This window comes from Pleuronectes platessa, chromosome 23 (assembly GCF_947347685.1).
Source record: "Pleuronectes platessa chromosome 23, fPlePla1.1, whole genome shotgun sequence".
Lineage (NCBI taxonomy): Eukaryota > Metazoa > Chordata > Actinopteri > Pleuronectiformes > Pleuronectidae > Pleuronectes > Pleuronectes platessa.
Window position 1 is genome coordinate 14,426,377 of NC_070648.1, and position 23,184 is coordinate 14,449,560.

Here is a 23,184-nt window from a genome sequence, read left to right on the forward strand (position 1 = left end):
CCTTTTATGCGATGAAAAAGATTTAGTTCAATATAAGCATATAAAATCTGAAAAACAAATAAAAGAGGTGTCACACCGGCGAAGATTTCACGAGAGTTTGTGGTCAAAAGAGCTGACGGTAGTGTCAGGGTGCTGTAAACATGATCATGTGAGCAGAGTTAATATGTCACATCCTGTCTCTATCTGCTGCACCTGGCTGCTCCACCTCTCGCCAGATTAACGCAGAGGATTTTACTCATACTCACATTGAAAGGCACTGTAACCAGTTCTCCGGATTTTATACTCAGTCCCTCTTTTCACCTTTATTACTGGAAACCAATGAAAAGTCATTTGATGCAAGGGAGTCTCTGATCACATTTGTTTGTCGTTGCTTTTTTTCTGGCAGGTGATGGTAATGCAGGAGGGCTCGACTTCTCTGTTCGGTCAGCACCTGAAGCTGCCTACACTTCCCAACAGCTCGCTGACATCCACCTTCTCAGATCCAAAGAAGAGTAAAAGCTTCCTCGGGTCAAAGGTCAGAATCGTTTCCAGGTCTGGCCTTGAGCTAAACAACCTTCTCTTCTGCCTCCACTCATGGGCTCCACCCAGTCCTGAAACTCTGAAACCCCTTCAATGTCTTCAGGCGCCAATCCCCCACATATTTGGCAGGTTCAAAGACGTCCAACATATTTAAACTCTGGGATTTCAAAGGCATCCAACTTTGCTTTAAGCAAACTATATCTTGGCTGCTTCTAAGCCATACGCACTTACTCAGCTGACTCAGAAGGGCTGGGAATCTCTTACAACATGTAGGTCTGCAAATGGTCGACTTTATTTAAGATTTTAGACAATAATTGTTTAGAAAATTAGTAAATGAGTGAAGAAGAAGGTTTGCGGTAATGGCCTAAATGAAGGGCTTAGAAACTCCATGAGAGATCTGAGACAATATCTCTTGCAACATAAAATAATTTATGTCGGTGAAGTTGCATGTTGTTTCCATTAAGTGTTATTTTCAGTCTTTTTAAATTGTGTCATTTAAGAGCCAGGTCAGAGGAGGCCCATTTCACATGGAAACGGTTTCCAGTCTAAACACAGTGTGTGTGATGAATTACTTGTGGAGCAGGAGGTCACACACACACACTCTGTGTCAGGAGCCCCCCCACCAATCCCCCTCAACCCAGTAATGGAACACATTTGATATTTTTCTAATAAATCATAACTATTTGGCAAAAGGTAAAACAACTACTTTTATATTGTGTCATCTGTGAACTATTTTACAGATTAGTCAATTAATCTAATCAAATCTAATCTCACCTACTCAATGGAAATTCTAAGGTAGCAGGTAGACAACTTGATGACTTAATGAGTGTGTGGGTACCAGCTGCAAGGACAGGAGACACTTCATATCTCACCTTGCTAGTGGATAGACGAACACTTGAGGTGGTTCTGCATTTTTGTATTGGCCACCATCCAAAACAGTGCCTGAGTGTTCTCTCCCCAGGTGCACTAGTGCTGCTGTGGTATGCAGTGTCAAAACTTAAGTGTCTAAACTGTTTTGTTGTAATTTGACGTTGTCCGATTACATTTAAAGACTTGGAGACGTTTTAATAGAGATTGATTCTATATTATAGTGTCAAAATAGAATTTAAAAATGCCTCAAAAACAGCATTGATTGGTATATAAAAGTCTCAAACTCCATCCACACCAATCTTGAATTGCTTGTGCTGTTCAGAATAAAAGACTTATCCACTAATGTCGACACAGGCTGTAAGGAGACATTGTGTATTTTTAAACCGCAGGTAGGATATTAACAGTGGATTGTGCTTAGAGAGTTTCAGTCATTATTGTCAGAACAGGGGGAACACACTGTTGCTACTGCTCCTACATCAGCTAGGCTGCAGCATGGGAAAGTGGTTATTCAGCAAAGACATTAAATTAAATACCTAATTTTGTATTGGTTAATCCACCCATGTTATGATCCATAACTGTGTCCAGATCACATTTATTTAATAATCATATAATTTGGAATTATTATTATATACTGCTAAGAAGTACTTAAACAATTGGTTATATATTGTCCTGATAGCTTTTATCCATTTACTACAGTTTGAATTGTAGGACAGGTTTTAAATTCCATTGTGTAGAATTAGGATCTCAAAAAGTCCTGAATTTAATTTGGTGAACCCTAATACCCATGTTACTGCTTATCTTTAGAGTAATGATAATAAAATACAAATGGTACATCACATAGTTAAGTAAAAATGTATTCAGTTACTGTTCGTTATGTGTTTTCAGTTCTAGTAACTACTTCTAATATATTATTATTATTATTACGGGACTTCAGATTTACATGAACTTGGGTCACCTGCTAACCTGCTAATTCCATGGTTCTGAAAGGTTTGTTAAAAAGTGCCATTTTAGTGATCTCCTCAAAGGTGATGGCTGTGGAGGCTCCTTGTGTCAATTCAACAGCACTAAAGCAGTTTTATGCCGCGCTGCCTTGGGAGAGAAATTGGTTTACTGCAGCAAAGGAGCACGCTGGAGGTTAGATTGAGCTGGCAGCTTTACATCCTGAGGTCCTGGGGTCACCAGCAGATAGACAAAATGAAAGGTTTTATAGGTGGTTGGGCCGAGTTGTAACACATCCCATCGTCTAGACTCCTTTAATGTGTTTACTGCATTGATGAAATATTGACAAGGGGGCTTGAGGTGAGACCAAGGGACAAATGGCCCCCGTCGTTAGAACCAATGCATTTCCTCCTTTCTCCACATTGCCCTTCGCTCCACTTTTAAGGTTGCACATGTGAGGCTGTTGAAAAGCCTCCTTCACCCCAATGAACACACTTTTCACAGATGGTAATGCCAAACTGCAGGGTGGCATGCATGTTTTCTCTTGTGTAAAAGGCAGATGATTAATCTTCCTTTGACCTAGCAGCCTCGTTTTTTGCTCACTTTGTTGTTTTGGGACTTAGCATTTTAGAAGTTCAATATGTAGTCTTAAGTGCAATAAACTAAAAGATGAACCACAACAAGGTACAAGCCCATTGCATCCTCTCAAAACATAATTTCTCAGTAGCTAATTATGCAGTTGCCGTATTATGTTTGCCCATTGACCTAAAGTGGGATTTCCCTCTTCCTTGTGCAATAGTCCGTTGAGCTGAAGATTTTTCTTTGTAGCATAGATGATTCATTGTAATTCTGCATAAACACCCTACATATTTTCGTGCATGACTTAACTTGCCATCATCCAGTCTTTACATGATTTAGTCTATCAGGAACCAAGAAATCTAAACCCATTGATTATTGTTGAGTAATTTGTTCTTCAAGACATGTTCCTGCATTGTGTAGAATCTAATTCATTTGTTGGTTTTCATCCACAGGATGGCTCCAAAGGAAGTGGAGCTGCCCTTCTTACCACCTCCACAACCACCAGCACCAACAGCAGTAGCTTCTCCAAACTCTACAAACCCTCCAAGGACCACAAAGACAAGCCTCCAAAAGACTTAAAAGATCCCAAAAGTGCCTTTAGAGACTCCGGCTGGGAACCCAGCAAAGCCCCCAAAGAACCTTCCAGGAAACCCAAAGAAAACCAGCCACTTAGGGATATCAATCCTAAGATAGGCTTCAAGGAACCCAAGTCTTTGTCAAAGGAGCATCGGACTGAGGGTATCACCCATGGCCCAGGCATAAACAAGCGTCTGTCCACCTCTGACAGTGACGATCATCTGGCCAAAAAACGTAAAAAGGGATTTGTGGATTCCTCGGGGAAGCCGCTATCAGGTTTAGACGTTCAACATTCAGATAGGAAACTACTGAAGGATAGATCACAAATGCGAACAAGTAAATTACGACCAGAAGTTGATGAGGCTGAGCGCAAGAAGGTGTCAACGCTTCCTCCATTCCAGCAACTAGTGGACCCCAATGACTCTGATATGGAGGACCAGTCCAACAAATCAGATGTAAGTACAACATTTTCTTTTCATCCAAACCAAGACAATAACAGTTTGAGTTAAAATAAGAGTCAATGCCAATTCTTTGTTTGATGATACAGCTACAATGAGGAAACCCATGTCTTTTCTTTTATCATGGGGGTTTAAAAAGCAACAAAATCCATCAGGATGGACTAACTGATTTAAGATTTCATAGGTACGTAGTGGAGAGGTATACAGTTCTTTCAAGACGTTAAGGGGGTTAAGATTTGTTGGTGGTCAGGGCTTCCTTGGTGTGGAAGGGCTATAAACTCAAATGACCTGCAGGGAGAGAATCTTCTTTAATGGGGGTCTGGTGGACTCCAGGGGTCTGGGGCGGGAAATTGCAAGAAGGGGTGGCTACCAATAAACCTAATGGGAGTTCAGTCACATTCGTCTGGGTGGTCAAAGAGGAAGTGAACACAACTGATTCTTCAACAGCAAGCTACAGCTACAAGATACACTTTTGTTTGCTTATTGAGAGAAAATGAAGGATTGAAATATGTTTTTAATGATAAATAAAGATGTGAAGTGTACTAACCTTATTATCTTGGGTATTAAACCCTTCGTTCAACTGAAGAGCAGGATTAGAAAACTTCATCTCTACAGTGGTGCTTTTCATGAATAGGCTGACATTCAACTGGGTTGCCTGGTCCACGCACATTTGGTGGAGAACCTCCCCATAAAGAAGGGCTGTTTTAAAGCCAAATAGTAGACAAGAAGATTTATGGTTTTACAACACCTGAGGAGAAAAGGGAGACACGGCTGTGAATAGCCCCGAGTTCCCCTTTAATCCTTTTAGCTTTTGAAAGAGGAAAAAGGGTGAGCGTTTTTTCAAAGAAAGGTCTAAATCCCTGTGCTGAGAGCAGTTTTCTTTTATGCAATAGTGTTTTCATTTCTAGTCTCGGTGCTTGTATAAAGCGTGGTTCTTTGTGCATCCTTCCACAGGCGCAGCTTGTTTAGGCATGGGAATTATTACTTAGCACTAGCAAAACCTGTGTTTTTGTCTGCGTTGTATTGAAATGGCTTTTAAGTTTTCCCCTACAGGGACGGGGGGGGGGAGGGTCTGTTGTAAAGGGGATGTGGGGTGACAAATGCCAGGTGTTTGATTCTCCCCAGGCTCGCAACCCCGGTGGCCGAGCGCTGGGCCGGCCCAGAGCGCCACTCTCATGTGACCGCTTGTTTGATCTCAGTGTTTTCAAGCGAGCGCCGGGCCAGAAATGGCAGAGAGGAGGAAATGTGGGCTAGGTGATGACATGAAGGGAAAGCAGGCTGCTGTGCTAGCATGAGAACCATGTTGTTAGCACCCTGGATGTGGGAATGGACTGAGTGATTTTTTTACCTGCATGAGTTAGCTTTAAATCTAAGCCCTTATTGCAGTGGATTCTTCATGGAGGAATGTGGTTGAAAGAGGTTGATATTTATTTGATAAGTAACTTAACATTTTAATGGCTTAAGAAATAGATGCAAAGCTTTTTTCATTTCAGATCCTGGGGGCAGTAACAACATAAAGCTTTTTTGGCTACCCAATTCTTTTTTATTATTATTATCATGAGCCTCTACATGAAAGGAAGTGTAAAGATACCATGTAGCAGACAAAAAAAATTTGTTGACATTAAACTGATATAAAAGATATGGCAGTATTAACTTTTTAATTATGGGTCTCAGACAAACTGTGGTGACAGGTTGCCCCCGTGTCTTTAGCAGTACCACTCTAAATTTTCCTCATTAGTCAGTGTGATTTCATCATCAAGAATCTAAAAAACAAATAACTGCATTAATCGTCTGAAAAAACAAAATAGTACAATCAACAAACATTCAATAACTATAGAGAAGACTGTACTGAATTAAAGGAGTGTCAAGGAGTTCTTTAATTCAGTTAAAATGAAAAGGAATAACCTTGCATTATTCAAGAATGTTTTTTAAATTTTTTTGAAGAATCCGTTATGAACTTTCCGCTATGAAAAGAACCTCCTGAAACAGATTGATTTAAACTTCCCCCTCTGGTTGAGAGACTGTAATTTGACAGACAATTTGAGCCAAGTGGATCAAAGTCTTTGATGAGGTAATTTAACAGAAAATATGCACTCCAAAGAGAAAAACATTGCTATGTTAACTACAGCTAGAGTTCAGAAGTTAACTTTACATTAGCAGCATTACAGTATAAATGGCTTTGTCAAACTGAAAGGCCTCTAAATTCACATTAAAATAATTTTGTTTGGACAGCCCCTGCTGAATTAGACAAGAAACCCAAATAGTCTTGGTCAGCCAGGTCTTGTTTGCTGGCATTTCTTTTTGGCCGAGAGTTAATAGAGGAAGCCAAATTGATGGCAGTGAGCAACAGCTAAATACTATTTATTGTCTTTGAAGAGGGTAGCTTTGGTGGCTTTGAGAGAAGCAGGACAAAAGCCCTAAAAAGGAGTGGTGGCAAGATTTATGGCCCCTTGAAAGAGCTGTCCCATAAACCAACAGACCAGCTGTGTGTCGTTTGTTGGCAGGAGGTGACAAGCATTGAAGTCCCTCTGCCTCCCTCTCTCTTTTTCTCTCGTGTGTCTTCTGTTTGGTCTCTTCTCCCCAATTTGTTTCCTGGTTTGCAGTAGCAGACTCCTTTATGAATTTGGGTTTGCACATCAAGATCAAAGTGCATATTGTTCTAAGTGATGCAGCTTTAAACCCCCATTTACAGCTAATCTGATCATCCAGCCTGCAGGGCGAGGAGGTACCATATCAGGACTAAAGGCTAACAGTCACAACTGACTGGAAGTTTTGTACGCTGTCTTCAGCTAATAAGTCTTCATACAATAGTTCTCCTTTATCTTGAAGGCTGGTTATTAAAGTAATAAATCAAAAGTTTGCCCAAACAGAATAAAATAACTTCCCCAGACACAGAGGGCTACAGTTTCCCCTCACTATTCTGTCAACATGCTTCTAAGCTCCAAGCAAATGTAAATAGACACAGATAATCCTTCACCTGATTAATTGCTGATGTCACCACTAATTTCTGAATGTTTGAACTTGAACTACACATCGGAAACAGAATGCTTAAGGCCAGGGGGAATGGCAGGTCAACAAATCAGGGGCCAGATAATCACTTTTACAATATGTCCATTAAGTCTGCTGCTCCATCTACTAGTGTGAGCTCTTTCTTCCCCTGAGTACTGACTCTCACTCACAGCTTCCTTTTTCTATGCAATTTATGTATGTCCACATATCAGCCCTGTCTTAAGAGGACGGGGCAGTCACAAATGACTCTGCATCCAAGTAATTAGGAATCATCAGTGCAGGACAAACTACACATCTCTCCGGTTGAAAACTAATTTATTTACTGAGGTAAAGGAATGACCTATTTCACTATAAATTATGAAGTAAATGCTTGAAACATGATAAGAGATCAGAAAGTACATTAATATCCATATTATGTAATCAAAACATGCATATATTCACTCCTGTTTTACGGAATGAAGAGGACTGTTTTTGACAAGGGAGGATACAAAAAATGAATGTTAATATATCGCTTGATTGTTTACTCCTGCAGCTTTGATTCGTGCAGCGTCTGCAAGCTCATTTAGCCAAAGAAGTCAAAACCAATTGCATAGCTATAACACCAGTTCCTACAACTGAAACACAAGCACATGAATAGTATATTTTTGGTTGTTTCCCACATGTGGTGATGTCGTATGTGCCATCTTATTTCTCCTGTTCATTTCCAAGATGAATTGGTTTTAGACACTTGCTGAAGTTAAAACGTGTGTGTGTGTGTGTGTGTGTGTGTGTGTGTGTGTGTGTGTGTGTGTGTGTGTGTGTGTGTGTGTGTGTGTGTGTGTGTGTGTGTGTGTGTGTGTGTGTGTGTGTGTGTGTGTGTGTGTGTGTGTGTGTGTGTGTGTGTGTGTGTGTGTGTGTGTGTGTATTTCAATGAGTATCTGTCCCATGAGAAGGAAGTAGTAGTATATCCTTGCAGGGCAATGTTTTCCAGCAGGTCACATCTGCACTTGATTTCTTTAGTTTGTAGCATGTCGAGGCCTAAAAGACATTTGCCTGGCATTTATTTGCATCAACAACAATCTGGGGCTTCAGGGTCTGTATCTCTGCCTCAGCAGAGACATTTCTCATGGGCTTGTAAAAGTCACTGCTTTGTACTCGGGGTCAGGAGTTGGCCCCCCACCTAAATGAATCATGATTAGCTCTGATGGCTGCTTCAAATGTCCACATTTGCCTGTCTCCAAATGAAATTAGCTTAATGTGGTGGAGGTTTGCTCTCCAGCCGCACGACACAGATGATGCTTTAAGATCTTTTGCTACAGTGCCTTACTATGTGTTTTCTCTAGTGTTTGAACAATAGATGCAAAATCCCTCCAGACATTTAATCAGAGGATGTTTCCTATTAGAGGCACGATTTTCTTCTTGATGACACCATGCGGCTCGTTTTAATACTGACACTCAAGACTGGTCACAAAAAAGTTCCAGCTTTGTTCAGAATGTCTTTCATCCACAGCCACAGCCTCTCTTGTCAGCAGGCAGTGGGTCAGCAGTGAGTGCAGACAGAAGCAGAAGAACAAGTGTCAGGAATGTGGTGAACGGAGTCACTCTCACAGCCGTGCACGCCTTGGATCACTGCAGACATGGCTGACAGACTGAGGGGTGTCCAAGAACTAAATGAGGGGAACAGCACCTCTGAAGGAGCATGTATTGGCCCTGAGAATTTCAATTTAAACAAGAACTTCTGGCTGGTGCATTTAGAATGCAGACTCGGCTTATTGTGAAGTGGGTGGAGCAGTATGTTTTCGGAAACATTTGTGCCCATTTAAAACAATAATAATAATATAGAAACACTTGAAGCTCCTGAATAATGTGCCACTCAGATAGGGTTATGTTAAGGATCCTGCCTGTGATCATTTCCATGTCGTGTCCATCCTTTTGGCGGGGCACACTGCTCTAAATAAGACAACAGCCATGTGCTTTGGCTGCTATTGATATGGAGAAGAGGCAAGTCAGAGGGGTAATCACTTCAGAGTGCTTTGTCATTGAATTTGAAAACAGAGCATGGCCCTCATTGAATTCATTCCCAACTGACCCAAAATCCACATGTGAAGATGCAGTAACAACATAATCATTAACCACCGGCTGCTTTTAGAGGATCTTAGAGTTTTATTCTCTCTGATTGGATGTTCCTTGCCAGAATGCACCATGGAAGTTTGATTTAACGGATCCCCTGAAGGTTTTATGTACCCACCCTTGTAGCTTTGACTTTTTATATTTTCTAATGCAGCTGTTCATCTTTTGTACTGATGATTCAACCTATAGACTTTCATGCTGATGCAAGCTGTAGCTGTAAATCACAAACAAGTCTATTGGGAAGTGAAGTGTCCTTCCCTTCCAGAGCCAACAGTGTCTGAGGTAGCCAGAAGCCAAATAAATCCATATCCTTCAATTCCCATAATGCAGAAATATACAATATTTTTTAAATACAAAATATTGGATGTTGCTGATTAATTAACTTAAAGTCTCTTTCATGTGTGTTTATATTTTTCACCGTTTGATTTCTATTCTTCCTCCCAGTCCGAACAGCCCAGTCCAGCCAGTTCCAGCTCCAGTTCAGGCTTTGCTCCCACCCACCACAAACGACAAGGTAACTTTCTGTAATTCACTCAATTTACAGTCGCTGATTATTGTGCATTTCATTTGGAAATAATTTTTTTAATTAGCCAGTGAAGCTCATATGATCTGATTAATAAATCTGAAATTTTAGGGACCAATTTTTTTAGTCCCTCGAACAATGAACTTTAAGATGCACTAAAAGACGCTAAGAACGGAAAATAGTCCAAAGGGGCCAGATGGGTTAAGAATGCATTGTTTGACCCATAACATGGGACTTTTTGTATTTTTTGAGCTTCTGTTCTTGAAGGTGACGTCTGCTTGTGTTTGCAATTTTTCCCTGAATGCAGTGGTGGACTTAATCATCAGGAAAAGGGTGGCTATTCCTGCCACCACCCACACAGGTAACAGTTCACCTGAGACCTGTGAGGCCACCACAATCCAGTCACATTTGCATGGAGAACATTTTTCCCGTTTGTCTATTTGCATGAACATTCATGCACCTCCTTATGGCCATGTCAGCAGGGGTGTTGGTGTTGTATCTTGATAGGACCATCATTGCTGATGCAGCAACATAAGTGCATATCCTCTCTGTCCTGTCTTTTTGGTTGATTACATTTATTGTTGTACAAAGGCAGATGAAACTAGTCGCAAATAAATTAACTTTCTTCCTGTTTATTTAAATGTCAGTGTCCATAAACTAACGATACACTTAGTGAGCAAGTTTTAAAGGATTCCCATTGGTATGAACCAATGGGCTTGGAGTATGAGTCGCATAATTTGCTTTCAGACATGCACTGAACTCTGCAGTTACTCCGTATTTTCTCCAGAGGAGTCGCATGTATAGACGCAATTGTCCGAGTGAGAGACTCCTCAGTTTCTGCGGATTTTTTCCGCCTGGACTCCGAGTATAAAGTCGAAATTCAGAAGAAATCGATGTGAATCAAGCAGGGGATTTTGCTGTTGTGACCGCGTCTGTGCAGACACGCCGCCGCGCTGTGCTGTGCATACAGTGCCTTGCATAAGTATTCACCCCCCTTGGACTTTTTCCCATTATGTACTGTTACTAACTGGAATTCAAATAGACTTAAATAAACTTTTTCCCGTTTGATCAACAAAACATGCATAGTACTTTGGAGGTGCAAAATAAATTTTATTGTGACACAAACAATAATGAGAACAAAAAAGTTGACATCTGTTGGGTGCATAAGTATTCACCCCCCTGTGTCAATACTTGGTAGAACCCCCTTTCGCTGCAATTACAGCTGCAAGTCTTTTGGGGTATGTCTCTACCAGCTTTGCACATCTAGAGATGGAAAGGTTTGTCCATTCTTCTTGGCAAAAAAGATGAAGCTCAGTCAGATTGGATGGAGACCGTCTGTGAACCGCAATCTTCAAGTCTTGCCATAGATTCTCTATTGGATTGAGGTCTGGGCTTTGACTGGGCCATTTTAAGACATTAACATTCTTTAATCCAAACCATTCCTTTGTAGCTCTGGCTGTATGTTTAGGGTCATTGTCCTGCTGGAAGATGAACCTCCGCCCCAGTCTCAAGTCTTTTGCAGACTGCATCAGATTTTCTTCAAGGATTTCCCTGTATTTGGCTCCATCCATCTTTCCCTCTATTCTGACCAGTTTCCCTGTACCTGCTGAAGAGAAGCATCCCCACAGCATGATGCTACCACCACCATGTTTCACTGTTGGGATGGTGTGCTCAGGGTGATGGGCAGTGTTGGGTTTTCGCCACACATAGCGTTTTGCATTGAGGCCAAAAAGTTCAATTTTGGTCTCATCTGACCAGAGCACCTTCTTCCACATGTTTGCTGTGTCTCCCACATGGCTTCTGGCAAACTCCAAACGGGATTTTGTATGGATTCCTTTCAACAATGGCTTTCTTCTTGCCACTCTTCCATAAAGGCCAGATTTGTGGAGTAGACGACTAATAGTTGTCCTGTGGACAGATTCTCCCACCTCAGCTGTGGATCTCTGCAACTCCTCCAGAGTAACCATGGGCCTCCTGGTTGCTTCTCTGATTAATTTTCTCCTTGTCCGACTCTTCAGTTTGGGTGGACGGCCTCCTCTTGGTAGGTTTGCGGTTGTGCCATATTCTTTCCATTTTCTTATGATGGATTTTATGGTGCTCAGAGAGATGTTCAAAGCTCTGGATATTTTTTCATAACCTAACCCTGCTTCATATTTCTCCACAACTTTATCCCTGACCTGTTTGGTGAGCTCCTTGGTCTTCATGATGCTGTTTGTTCAGTAATGATCTCCAACAAACTCTGAGTCCGTCACAGAACAGGTGTATTTATACTGAGATTAAATTGCAGACAGGTGGACCCTATTTATTAATTATGTGACTTGCAAATGTGACTTGTGAATGCAATTGGTCGCACCAGATCTTTGTTAGGGGTTTCACAGTAAAGGGGGTGAATACATATGCACTCAACACTTTTCAGATTTTTATTTGTAAATAATTGTGAAATCCATGTAATATTTCCCCCCACTTCCAAATGATGCACTATTTTGTGTTGGTCCATTACATAAACTCACGATGAAATAAATTTTAATCTGTGGTTATACCATGACAAAATGTAGAAAAGTCCAAAGGGGGTGAATACTTATGCAAGGCACTGTATGTGAAAGGCAAAGTTATGTCTGAAATTGGCTACAGAGCAGATAATTACTGAGAGATGGAGTAGCAGATTCTTGGGCTTGTTATTTTTGTGGTTTTGGTCTTTCTGTTGGATTTGGTGACGATTAGAAATGGAAATTAGTTTCAGAATTCTCTTCTTAAAAGAAAGTGTGAATGTGTCCCCAGTCTTACTGGAGTCAACCCTGCAGCTGGTCCTCACCTCCAGTTTCCTTCAGCCACAAGCTCCACTGCACCGTCTCACCATCCCACCACCACACAGAATGATCTGCTGCTTTGTGCACGTTTTCACTTGCATTGAATTTTAAATTTATTTTTCAAATGAAGCTTAATTCCAGTGTCGTCATTTGTGTTCTTTCACACAAAGTGTTGGGCCCGCTGCAGTCAGTGATGCAGGATCTGCACTCGGATGACAACGACGAGGATTCAGAGGACGATGATGACAATGACATGGACTCTGACATGGAGCGATTGGCACACACGCACCTCACCCACCACCAGCGCAGGTTAGTTAATGGTCATAATCATTGTGTTAAAGGACCGCTACTCATAGACACAGGCAGCAGATACATGCCTACTGAGAACTGTCTGCTTTAACCGTAGCACATGTACCAATATTATGCTGACAGGACGCTAAAAACTTGATGGATGTTTTAATAGGCCACCGACGTCGTGAGAGAGAGGGTGCACCACAGTGGGGCAAAGAGCACATCACTCTACAATGAAGCAATGACACAAAACTAAGATCTTTCTTGTTATAATGAGAAGTGTTTCATCATTTGCATATCATAACGAAACTTTGATGCAACAATGAGACTAAGGTGGGCCGCCACAGTCTAGGTAATTGATGGAAAACACTGCACATTGTTTGCATGACACTAGGTGGAATGTCTGAATGTAAACTTGAAATTTAATTTCCGTTACTGTACCTGAGTGGCAGTAATACACTTTTTAGTTGAAGCCTTGAGCATTACCCATTTTTCAGCAGGGAATTACTCTACAGATTTATCTGATGATATAACCTCAGTTTAAACTGAGCCACAGTATCCATATCTTTCAAAATCTCAATATTTGTCATCAATGTAAAGTGCCTACATTTCCCTTGGGTATTTGCAGTTGAGCTCTGAACAGTGAAAAGGCTCTGATCAAGTCCCTGTAGACTCTCTGCCCTGCAGCAAACGGCAGAGTGAGTGATGTTCAGTTGCTGATGAACATGTGCTGAAGCATTTGTTTTCTGTTTTCTCTTCTACCTGTTCAGGGTCAGTTTAAGTGATGGCAGTGAGAGTGACAGCTGCTCGCCCTCACCCCCCTCACGCAACGAGGCACCGCCCTTACTAAAGACTACTAATAACCAGGTAAATTCCTATGACGTCACAGGTTCTGTATTGTTAATTCAATGTAGCACAACGCAACCAAGGTGTTGACTCTCTGTAGCAGCAGGTCACCCAGAGGGACTCACCCTCTGTTTACTTTGTCTCCTGTCAGATCCTGGAGGTGAAGAGTCCCAACAAGCAGGGCAAACACGACAAGAACAAAAACCTTGACTGTGACAAGGTAAACGAGATTCCTTTTTATTTTTCAGTGTAAACCAGCCCATCTTAAAAAGACCAGTGAAATATTATCAGTAGGAAATGGAGTGTGTGTAAATGGTCTTTATTTATAAAGCATTTTTTTTAGTCCTTATGACCGCTTCACAGAACAGTTTCACCAAGGAAAGTTCGGCATGCGAATGGGGAAGACTGGGATTGAACCGCCAGCCGCCCACAGTAGTTTAGTATAGTGTGTTACATCATTCAGACAAACAGAGGGCAGATGTGTGTTCATCAGCTTCACCCTAGAAGATAACATGGCGGTCACACTGGTTGCCTCTGATATGAATGGGTGAACACATGACTCGTTAAAATGATTATCTAACTTTATCGTTGTTTTTGGCAGTAACCAAGGCTGCAGTGTGAAGCTTAATGCATAAAACCATTTCGCCTCTTCAGCTTGGCCTAATCATCAGTGAGTTAGTATAAACTCATGCTGTGCAGATGCATATGATACACGTAAAATACACATTTAATTTTCAATTGTAGTAGGAAGGTAGCTAATAGGCAGTTTTACTTCAGATCCGAATATTTTTTATTTAAACCAAAGTCTTTCCCATTTTTGACTATGTAGGGTTCCGAGTTTTTCAGTATACATGGGAGCTACACATGTATACTGAAAAACTCTGAAGGTTACTGTGTGTTGGAAGGTTAGGGTTCCACACAGGGGGCCAACATTTTCGTTATCCTGTGTATAACAGCTGATTGCTGTGTAGAAGTGAACACAGAAGATGATGCACTAACACTAAAACCTTGCTGTGTGTGTTTTTAAGGCTTACCTTGATGAGCTGGTGGAGCTGCACAAAAGACTGATGACCCTACGAGAAGGTCACATACTGCAACAGGTGAGCTGCAGCTGGTCAACAGTGTGTAACACGACAGTCACTCGCCTCTCACCCTGCCTCTTCCACTGCACCCTATCCCATAATGCACTTCACACATTTAACAATCCGAGGAACCCACACACAGGTGAGCGTCAGGGTCTTTTGAAAACCACAATGCTGCCAAGCGATTAGTGAACACTGCGACGTGTTTATGTTGGCAGTCATGGCTCAGTGAAGCCATGCAAGTCCTGAAGCTGCAGTCATCTGTTCAGGCCTGCTGCTCTGATATCTTCCTCAGTCAGCCAATGGGCCATGGGGGAATAAGTTGCTCTTTAATACTGACCGATAACCTTATTATTAAGATGAGTAAATAGTTCTGTGTACATAATACAGTTGAGCTGATTTGTTCTAGTCCATGCCTGTACAGCAGTGTGGATGGGGGCAGGGTGTGCAGTACTTAAGACAGTGCCGCCGTTCTTTTAAGAAAAGAAAAGTGGAATAACATTTTATTTTCCATATCACAAGGTTTTCACTATCTGTTGAAAAAGTGAAAATGCCCTAACCCCTTCACTTGGGTTCAGTATCATACATTCACCCTTTTTGTCTCTCTCACTCATTCTGTTAAGTTTTCAGAGCTGAAAAATTTCGATCACAATAACCTTCCTTCAATGACTCTATGCCAAGTGAAAGACCGAACACAGCTCAGTATTTAAGTATTTAAATAGTTTTGTCTTTTAGCTGTTTAGAAATAGTTTCCATTCGCCCATGGTTAACACCAGTTTACTCCTAGATTAAAGCTAGAGTGGGTAAGGGGACAGGAACAGTCCTCTCCTCAGTTGTCACGCTATTCAAGACACTTGTGGCTGGAGTGAAGAGAACACCATGCGAAAAGCAAGAAAACACAGCTTTACAGAGCACTACCATCTTCTACTCTTATTTGTCTGTTGTAATTTACAAATGAGAGGAGAATGTGACCTGAGCTGGACAGAGATCAGATCTCGATCTGGACTCTAGAGACTCATTTACATCTGGTATCTAGATACAACGTGGATACAGAATGTATTTTAATAGAGTAAATGGATTTTAGCACAGTATTAACATCAAATCTATGTGGAGTGATTAACATACATTAATTCACAAAATGAACAGAAATTCTCTCCATGGTTTTTTCCCATTAGAATTTTCTTTAAATATATGTTGTTGTGTCCTGAAATCATTTATTGCCCACACTCGCAAGTCTACCTTCCACTTTATAAAAACATAGTTCAACTACTAACCTTACTTGAACATTGTAGTTTTAATAAAAATGTCTGCATTATGTTTGTTTTTTTGTTTGTTTATTTTAACTAACAGCAGTTTACCTAAAGGTATAAAATGGTTAAGAAGTATTTTATTCCATTGCCAATAAGAAAACATTAAATTAATTTGAGTTTAAGTTTGGGCTTTAAATATCCTGTTTTACAATAAAGTTTAAGATAAGACTGCACTAAGGGGTTCCAGGTAAAATATACTGAGTTGGTTCCCACAGTTTTCCCTCCTCTCAGCATAATATCACACATGCCAGTGGTGCTGGTCGGCTTTATTGTTGCATTGGATTAGAGGAGGAGCCGAAATCTGTTACAGATCCTCTGTAATCTGTGGTTTCATCTGGAAGCAATGAATTATTTGGTTAACCTCCCTCCACCTAAGAGATTGCATGTTTCTTGCTTATATTCTCCCGGCCTATCGTATGACAGCATTAATAGATCTTCCCAGAGGAGGCTGCCAAGTCCTGCCTCGCTCTCCTAACAAGACGTCTGGCTCTGAGGAAACACGAAATCCCATCCAACGCGGCGGTGCTCGTGCACGGCTTTCACCGGCACAGTAATCAAGCTAATCCGGCAGAGTTCACCAACCGGCTTCACTTCCTGTTACAAGAGATGGAAATGATTAAGTCGCAGCCTCTCTGCACACTGGTGGGTCGCACAGAGCTGCACTGTGGGACTCCACAGGGGTTTGCTAGCTTGTTTCCAGCTGAGTCCCAAAGAGCAAAGAAAATGAGCAAGCAGGCCAAATCGTCAGCCACACAGCGCAAACAAGTAGGAAAAGTGTGAAGTGACACTTGAGCATCTGACTTGCATCTGCTCTTTGATTAAAGCAGGCTGCCATTTATTCAACAGAGGCTTTGTAGTGTGAGCAGATTCAGGTTCTTTTCCAAACTGACTGCATCTAAAAAACAAAATACTACACAGCCGTCTTCTTTTGGTCAACCAGCACCAAAACATCTAATCAGAGGGAAAGCTCGACAGGAGACCGATCATCTGGTGGTTCTGCTTAGCCCAAGAAAACAACCAGTGGAAAATAGTCATCACAAAAGTTACATGCCATGGACACTAAAAACCAGGTCCAGCATTGAAATTGCTCCCACATACTCTGCATTAGTGTGAGTGATCAGGTATCTTTTTGCATTGTGCCAGAAGACGGCCGGTCAGCTGCTCAAGATCCTGTGTCATCATTTCTCATTCACACATTTTGGTTCCGAGTCTCGCTTGTCTAAAAGAAAAAGTAATTTGTTTCTTAGGGAACTATAGAACACGACCCCTCTTGTTCTGTGGACAATGAAATGAAGATCCGTCATGGGTGTTTGTCTCGCATCTAAAAAAAACAGACAAATTTGAAACTAGAAACATTTGAAATAAACGATGTGTGCTTCCTTTTAAAATCATGTTAAAATGATGTTTAAATTGTATGAGCCCCGAAGATTTTCTGGATCTTGATTTTAAAAAAGAAAGAAAAAGTGACAGAGTTCGTACAACTACATGCAGATTATGAAACATATTTTACCTTTTTGTTTTCCTATTGTAAGAGCGAGACCGACGTGGAGGATTGTTTGGCCTTGTTTGAGGTTAGTGCCCCACTAAGTGCTGTTCTAGCAAAGTTCAAATTGGAATTTGCAGAGGCTGAGAGCCTGAAGAACCAAAAAATGTTGAGTCCATTATCCTTCAGTCTTGTCTCAAGGTTTAAATACTAAAAGAAGGTAGAGTGGTAATAGAACAGAAATTCATAAGTCATAAGTTGCTATTCTATTTTCCTCTCTGGATGCGGTGCACGTGTGAACGCAAATGTCTGAGGGAGACGCTCCGGATCACCTGCAGACTTTCACCGCCTGACCCACTAGTATAAAGTCCGCAGAAAGTCGGGAGAATTCGATGTGAGATCGCAGCAGGGGACCCCCCCCCAAATATCTCCTGGCGAAAATGTGGTGCCATTGAGGTAGAAGACGGACGGAAATGTCTGACAAGAGCTGACAGTATGTTGTAAAGAGAATCAACTGATATCCACAGCGGAATAATTAATACAGCTCCCTGTGTCTGCTTGCTGTATCCGTCTCTCCCCCCCCCCCCCCGCTGTGTTGTACATGGGTGAAAGTAGCCAATTCTTCTGATCTTACCCGAGGTTCATGTCTGAAAACAGCTTGTAACTGACTGTACTTGTGCTACTATAATGCCTGTAAAGTGTGTGAATGCTGAATCAAATCTAAGCACTAGGTGAAGTGAAATACTAAAAGAAACTTGCAAGGTTGTGAAAGGAGTTGAAGTGTCAGTTATGCATGTCAGTTGAAGTGTCAGTGCTGAAAGCAGCAGTAGCATCAATGGAAATAAATGTGATTAACTGTTCTGGGAACTGGTTGGTTTCTCTACAAATTTCAAGGTCTTAACCTTCTATGTGCAGTGCCTTGAGATACTGTTTCTTATGATTTGGCGCTATACAAATTGAATTGAATTGAGTTCAAATCAGCTTTAGTGTAAGTTCCTAAACCTGCTCATTGGAACAAAGTATGAAGTGGCAGTTGCGCAGGTGCGCATCACAGCTGAAGTGTGAGTGAAGACATTACGTCTCATATCATGCCAGTGATTTCATGTATGATCATGTGACATGCCCAAGACTCCTGATTCTACTGATGAGAACAGAAATGACTACATCCTGTATTCACCCACTGTCTCCCCTGTGTTTTCCAGATTGTGAACCTGATTGAAGAGACGGGACACTTTCACATCACAAACACTACTTTTGACTTCGACCTTTGCTCTTTGGACAGAAGTACAGTCAGGAAGCTCCAGAGTTACCTGGAGACCTCCGGACTGTCCTGAGGCCCCGAGCAGCTGGCTGCTGGATATCTGTCTCCACATAGACTTCTGACTTCCCTTGAATAAACTCTTTCGATGCAATGCAAAAGCCCCACTGTGGCCCGGGTCCAGTTGCTGTGTGCGTCCAGCCTGCTGGATGGACTGGGCTCTCTGAATGAAGAGGTCGTCCCGCTGCAGAAACCAGAGCCAGGTGTGGCGGGGACGAGCCCTGTCGATCAGGAGATCACCCAGAAAGCCTTGAAAACTTCCCTTGATCTCAAAGAAAAACCCAAGTGGGGAGTGGGGGCCGTGTTCTCTTAATGAATGTGCATATCGTTACCATGTCTGTTTCTTGATTTGTTGTACATTGTGACAAACGCATGGTCAACACTGCCTTACAAAATTGTAAGTCTTATTTATTGAATTTAATTTGCAGGTGTGTGTGTGTATTTGAAATTGCAGAAAAAAAGAAGAAAAGCAGCAGAATGAGACTTTGTAAAAGCACTTCACAGCAGACACATCACTACAGTAATGTCACTGACCTGGATTTTAAATCAAATCAAACTGAATGATGTTAATAGGAACAAAAGTGATTCACTTTTCAATTGATAAAAAAACGTAATCGGTTTGTCCGACTCTATTGGGAAACGAGCGATCTACTTTGTTTTTGTGAAAGTTATTGTAAATCTGAAACACTTAAGTACTGGTTTTGCGGGAATGAAAAAAGAGGCACGGCCAGTTAAGACTAGTTTTGGTCAATTGCAAACACATTTTGACAAAGTGGTTTTGCTTTGTCAGGGACTTTGTCAAAGAACGGAGCAGCAAGACAAGAGGTGGATGACATATTTGTGCTTGGAGAACAAGTTTGTGAATGAGCGTCAATCAGGGCCACACTGAACCCACCTAATTACAAATGTCTTTAAAGATGTCGTCGACACAGATTAGATCACTGCCTACATAACATGTCAGATGTGATGAATCACACAAATTGGAGATGACAGCACTCATTTACATTAAATCTCTTCAAAGGTGGTTGTGATGCTTCCCTCGGCTGTACACACATCCCACCACGAGCAGGTATTTGCATAAATTGGTCATAATCGTCGGTTTATGGAATGGATGCAACTCACCGAAAAGGCTCTGACAGATGCAGTCAAGCTGCATCCCGAGGGGAAGATGTCTCACTGATAAACAAAGAAATAGGACATGTCATAAAAATACCACACAGAGGCAATAATTTTGCACTTTTAGGTTGTTTCCTCTTAAGGAAAACTTGTGTCAAAGGATGTAATCTTATCACTGAATTTATTTCACTGCAATCTAATCAGTGCATATATCTACATTCATTCAGCATCGATCAAAAAAAATCTAAATGACTGCGAACACACACTACTTTTTCCCATATTTGACGCAGTACAGACTGAGATGTGAGCGGCTGCTGGAGCGAGCTGAGCACAAATCGCTGAGGAGGACTTGTTCATCATCACATCTTCCTGCTCCTGCAACTTAAAGAGAGCAGAGCCAATGGAACGCGCCAAAACCCCAGTTAACGGATTCACTCGGTTTAAGTTTGGACCAACGTTTGTCTACAGAATATCATCTCTTTGCCATTGGGAGGAAAAAGGTTTTGTAGCACTGACCCGAGCCCCGTCTGGGGAAAGGGAGGACTAACTCCCTTTACGATCTCTGCACAGTAAAGAAACTCCTGAGTTCTGCATTTCTGAAATGTGTGATGAAATTATTTGGCTAAATCTCATGGGTTGAGGGGGGGAGGCAGTGGGAATTTTGGACTGACAGGTAATGTTAGGGGTGAAAAAACAAAAGTAAGATCTTTTATTTATTTTGTTGAAGCTTGAGTTGTTAAATCAGAGCTCAGCATTCATTTTTTTCGAGGAGAAAGCCTATGTTGGATTTGAAGCGGAGGACACACTTTTGCCAGTCTGATAAACAGAAGTTCAGAACGACAGACCGTTCTTTCCAAATTACCTTAAAGGGGTTTAGCTTGCCCTGCGCTCTGTCTTATGGTTTCTTGTGTATTTTGAGGACATGCAATAAACATTCTGTATGATGTACAGATGAGTTATTAAGCCATTTGTTTATGAGCTTTTTTTGGGGGGGGCCTTAGTTTTCTTCCAGCAGCTGCAAATGTTTTCATTACTATTTGAGCACAAGCTCCCTCTGGCAATTACTTGATTTTGAGTGAAAGATTGCCAACATTTTTAGTGTTGTTTAATATTTGAAGCTTTGAACTTCAAATCAGAGGTTCAGTGTGTAAGATTTAAGTGAGAGGGATTTTTTGGCATAAATTGAATATATAATAATCCAAGGGATGTTTTTACTATTGTTTATTTGGACCGGGTCCTCTCTACGGAGGCCGCCATGTTTTTAACGATAGTCTGATCTGTTTGTGAGTGGACAAACTAAACACCTTTTGAGTTTTTTTCACAACTGAAGGTTACCACAGGTTCTCTTTCATGTTTGGAAGGGGGGGGGGGGGGTTGAGGGGTATACAGCTGCAACACGCAACTTCACCACTAAATTCTACACACTGCACCTTTAAAGCTCCTATATGTAGGAATTGAAAATATCTGTCTCCTCCTAGTGGTAGTATGATAAACCACAGTCAGTGAGGTTAATGGGCAGAATACAAAGACAACACAGCACCTATTTCCACAGAGTTTATGTCATCTTTCCACAAACTGGTGTTTTCCGAATAATTATACAGATTCTTCCTTAACCAGATAAACAATTGACACGTAGCAGCTTTAATTTTTGTTTCATTTCCTGTGTTGAATTTTCTTATTCATGAAACCAGCATTTTATTGAGACAATGACTGAGTATGCTGTGTAGTGTACTGGTAAATTATGTGCATCACCTCAGAAATGGATGAAAGGCTCCATCGCCTGTTTTTCTATGAAGTTTTTTATTTTCTTTCAGTTTTTCCTTCCGTTAAAATGTTTTACCCACATTATGATGGAGACATGTCCTCGTAACATGAAGCCGTGATTTATTACTACTTGGGTTTAGTTTCCATGGCGCTGGTAATCAGTGGTGCTGGCTCATGATAACGTTTCTACAACCGCATTCACTGACTGTGGGAAATTGCAGCGGGTGATTTCTAGTCAGGCTCAATATCTCAGGTTCACAATTTGAGGGCAATAAATATCAATTTTAGCCCAGTTGATATTTTCAGATTACGATGGGAGAAGAGAGCTGTATTCCTAAACTTAATTTTACTAACAACTGATACTTATAATCAGAGACACACAACGTACATTGAAATACACTCTCATGCTCTAATGTTCATAAAACACATCAGTTTACTGTCTATTGCTGCAGCTCCTCTTTTCAGCCTCTGACTGAAACCCTTGGTTTTAGCACCTCTCTCTTTAAGCCCATCCGCCTCCCTCCTGATGAGGCCAATTCTGTCCTCTCTCCATTTACCGAAGACTTTAGAAGCCAAGGTTGTTTTTTTCTTTTTCTTTGCCTTTGTATTTTGCACAAAAAACTTTGATAACATGCTGCAGGAAAGAAAAATTGAAATGTCTTGTGAAATAAATGTATTTATTGAGCTGTACACTAAATCCCCAACACTGCCATAATATCAGATTATAACTGCAGAATTATTGTGACCGAAACAAGTCAATGATATTGTCGTAATAGACAATTAACATAAACAAGGTTTTTATTTGAATACAATACAATATTTAAATACTTAGTTTATTGTGTGAATTGCAGTCTAAATACTAATAAATAATAATACATCTACTGTTACTAATACATATATGAAACACATTGTTACATTGTGGGAAAATGTGCGAAGATGCCACAGTGTGAAATATAATTCCCTGCTCCAGCTTCTCTCTGTGTTTCCTCCTCTGCATCCACTTCAATCGCGTTAGCCCGAGCCCCAGCTGTCTGAGCCAAATGAAACTCGTGTGTGTCGCACTGAAGCTGTTGTCTGCGTGAAGGCTACCGATGGCAGACCTGATCAAAAACACATGGTGCCGCCTTACACTGATAATCCCCCTCCTTCCACAAACAGGGTTAAAAGAAATATATGAATTTCATGTTCAAGACTTTAAATCTAAAAATACGCAAACAATTTGTACTTTTGCTGCTGGCTGGGCTGATTAGAACGTCCATAGTGTAATCTAGAAGAGTTAATGGGTCAGTAGGAGTGTAAAGTCATTTGGTTTCCTCTGGTGGATGTTCTTTTTATGTCCGTCTAAGTGGGTGGTCTGATCGAGGGAAAGCTGGAAGTGGTCCAGTTTCTCCATTTATTGTGGGCGAAGGATCTCACATGCTCAATGTCATGCGTCTTACCGGGCCTGCACAGGAACAACCTGTTCCTGCTGACTGGAGGATAAATGTTAAAAATGTCTCCGCGGAGGAGTCGGTGGGTGTTTGTCTCTGTTCTCTTCAGATTCAGTCGTGGTGCAAATCGGTTCCGGTTCCATTTGCTCTGGTGT

The 23,184-nt window shown here is 41.3% G+C and overlaps 1 protein-coding gene across 3 annotated transcripts in view; it reads left to right on the forward strand.

Annotated features, from left to right (window-relative positions):
- mllt3 (MLLT3 super elongation complex subunit) overlaps positions 1-20,798 on the forward strand; it is a 52,009-nt gene extending 31,211 nt beyond the window's left edge. For 2 of the 3 annotated variants that reach the window (XM_053415984.1, XM_053415982.1), the window contains exons 6-14: positions 386-514; positions 3,360-3,938; positions 9,504-9,573; positions 9,890-9,943; positions 12,560-12,698; positions 13,451-13,547; positions 13,678-13,746; positions 14,555-14,626; positions 18,604-20,798. In XM_053415984.1, coding sequence (XP_053271959.1) covers positions 386-514; positions 3,360-3,938; positions 9,504-9,573; positions 9,890-9,943; positions 12,560-12,698; positions 13,451-13,547; positions 13,678-13,746; positions 14,555-14,626; positions 18,604-18,735 — 1,341 coding nt within the window. In that variant the 3' untranslated portion in view covers positions 18,736-20,798. The remainder of the gene's footprint in view (positions 1-385; positions 515-3,359; positions 3,939-9,503; positions 9,574-9,889; positions 9,944-12,559; positions 12,699-13,450; positions 13,548-13,677; positions 13,747-14,554; positions 14,627-18,603) is intronic. The other variant, XM_053415983.1, reaches the window with a different exon arrangement.
- Positions 20,799-23,184: the final 2,386 nt, after the last annotated feature.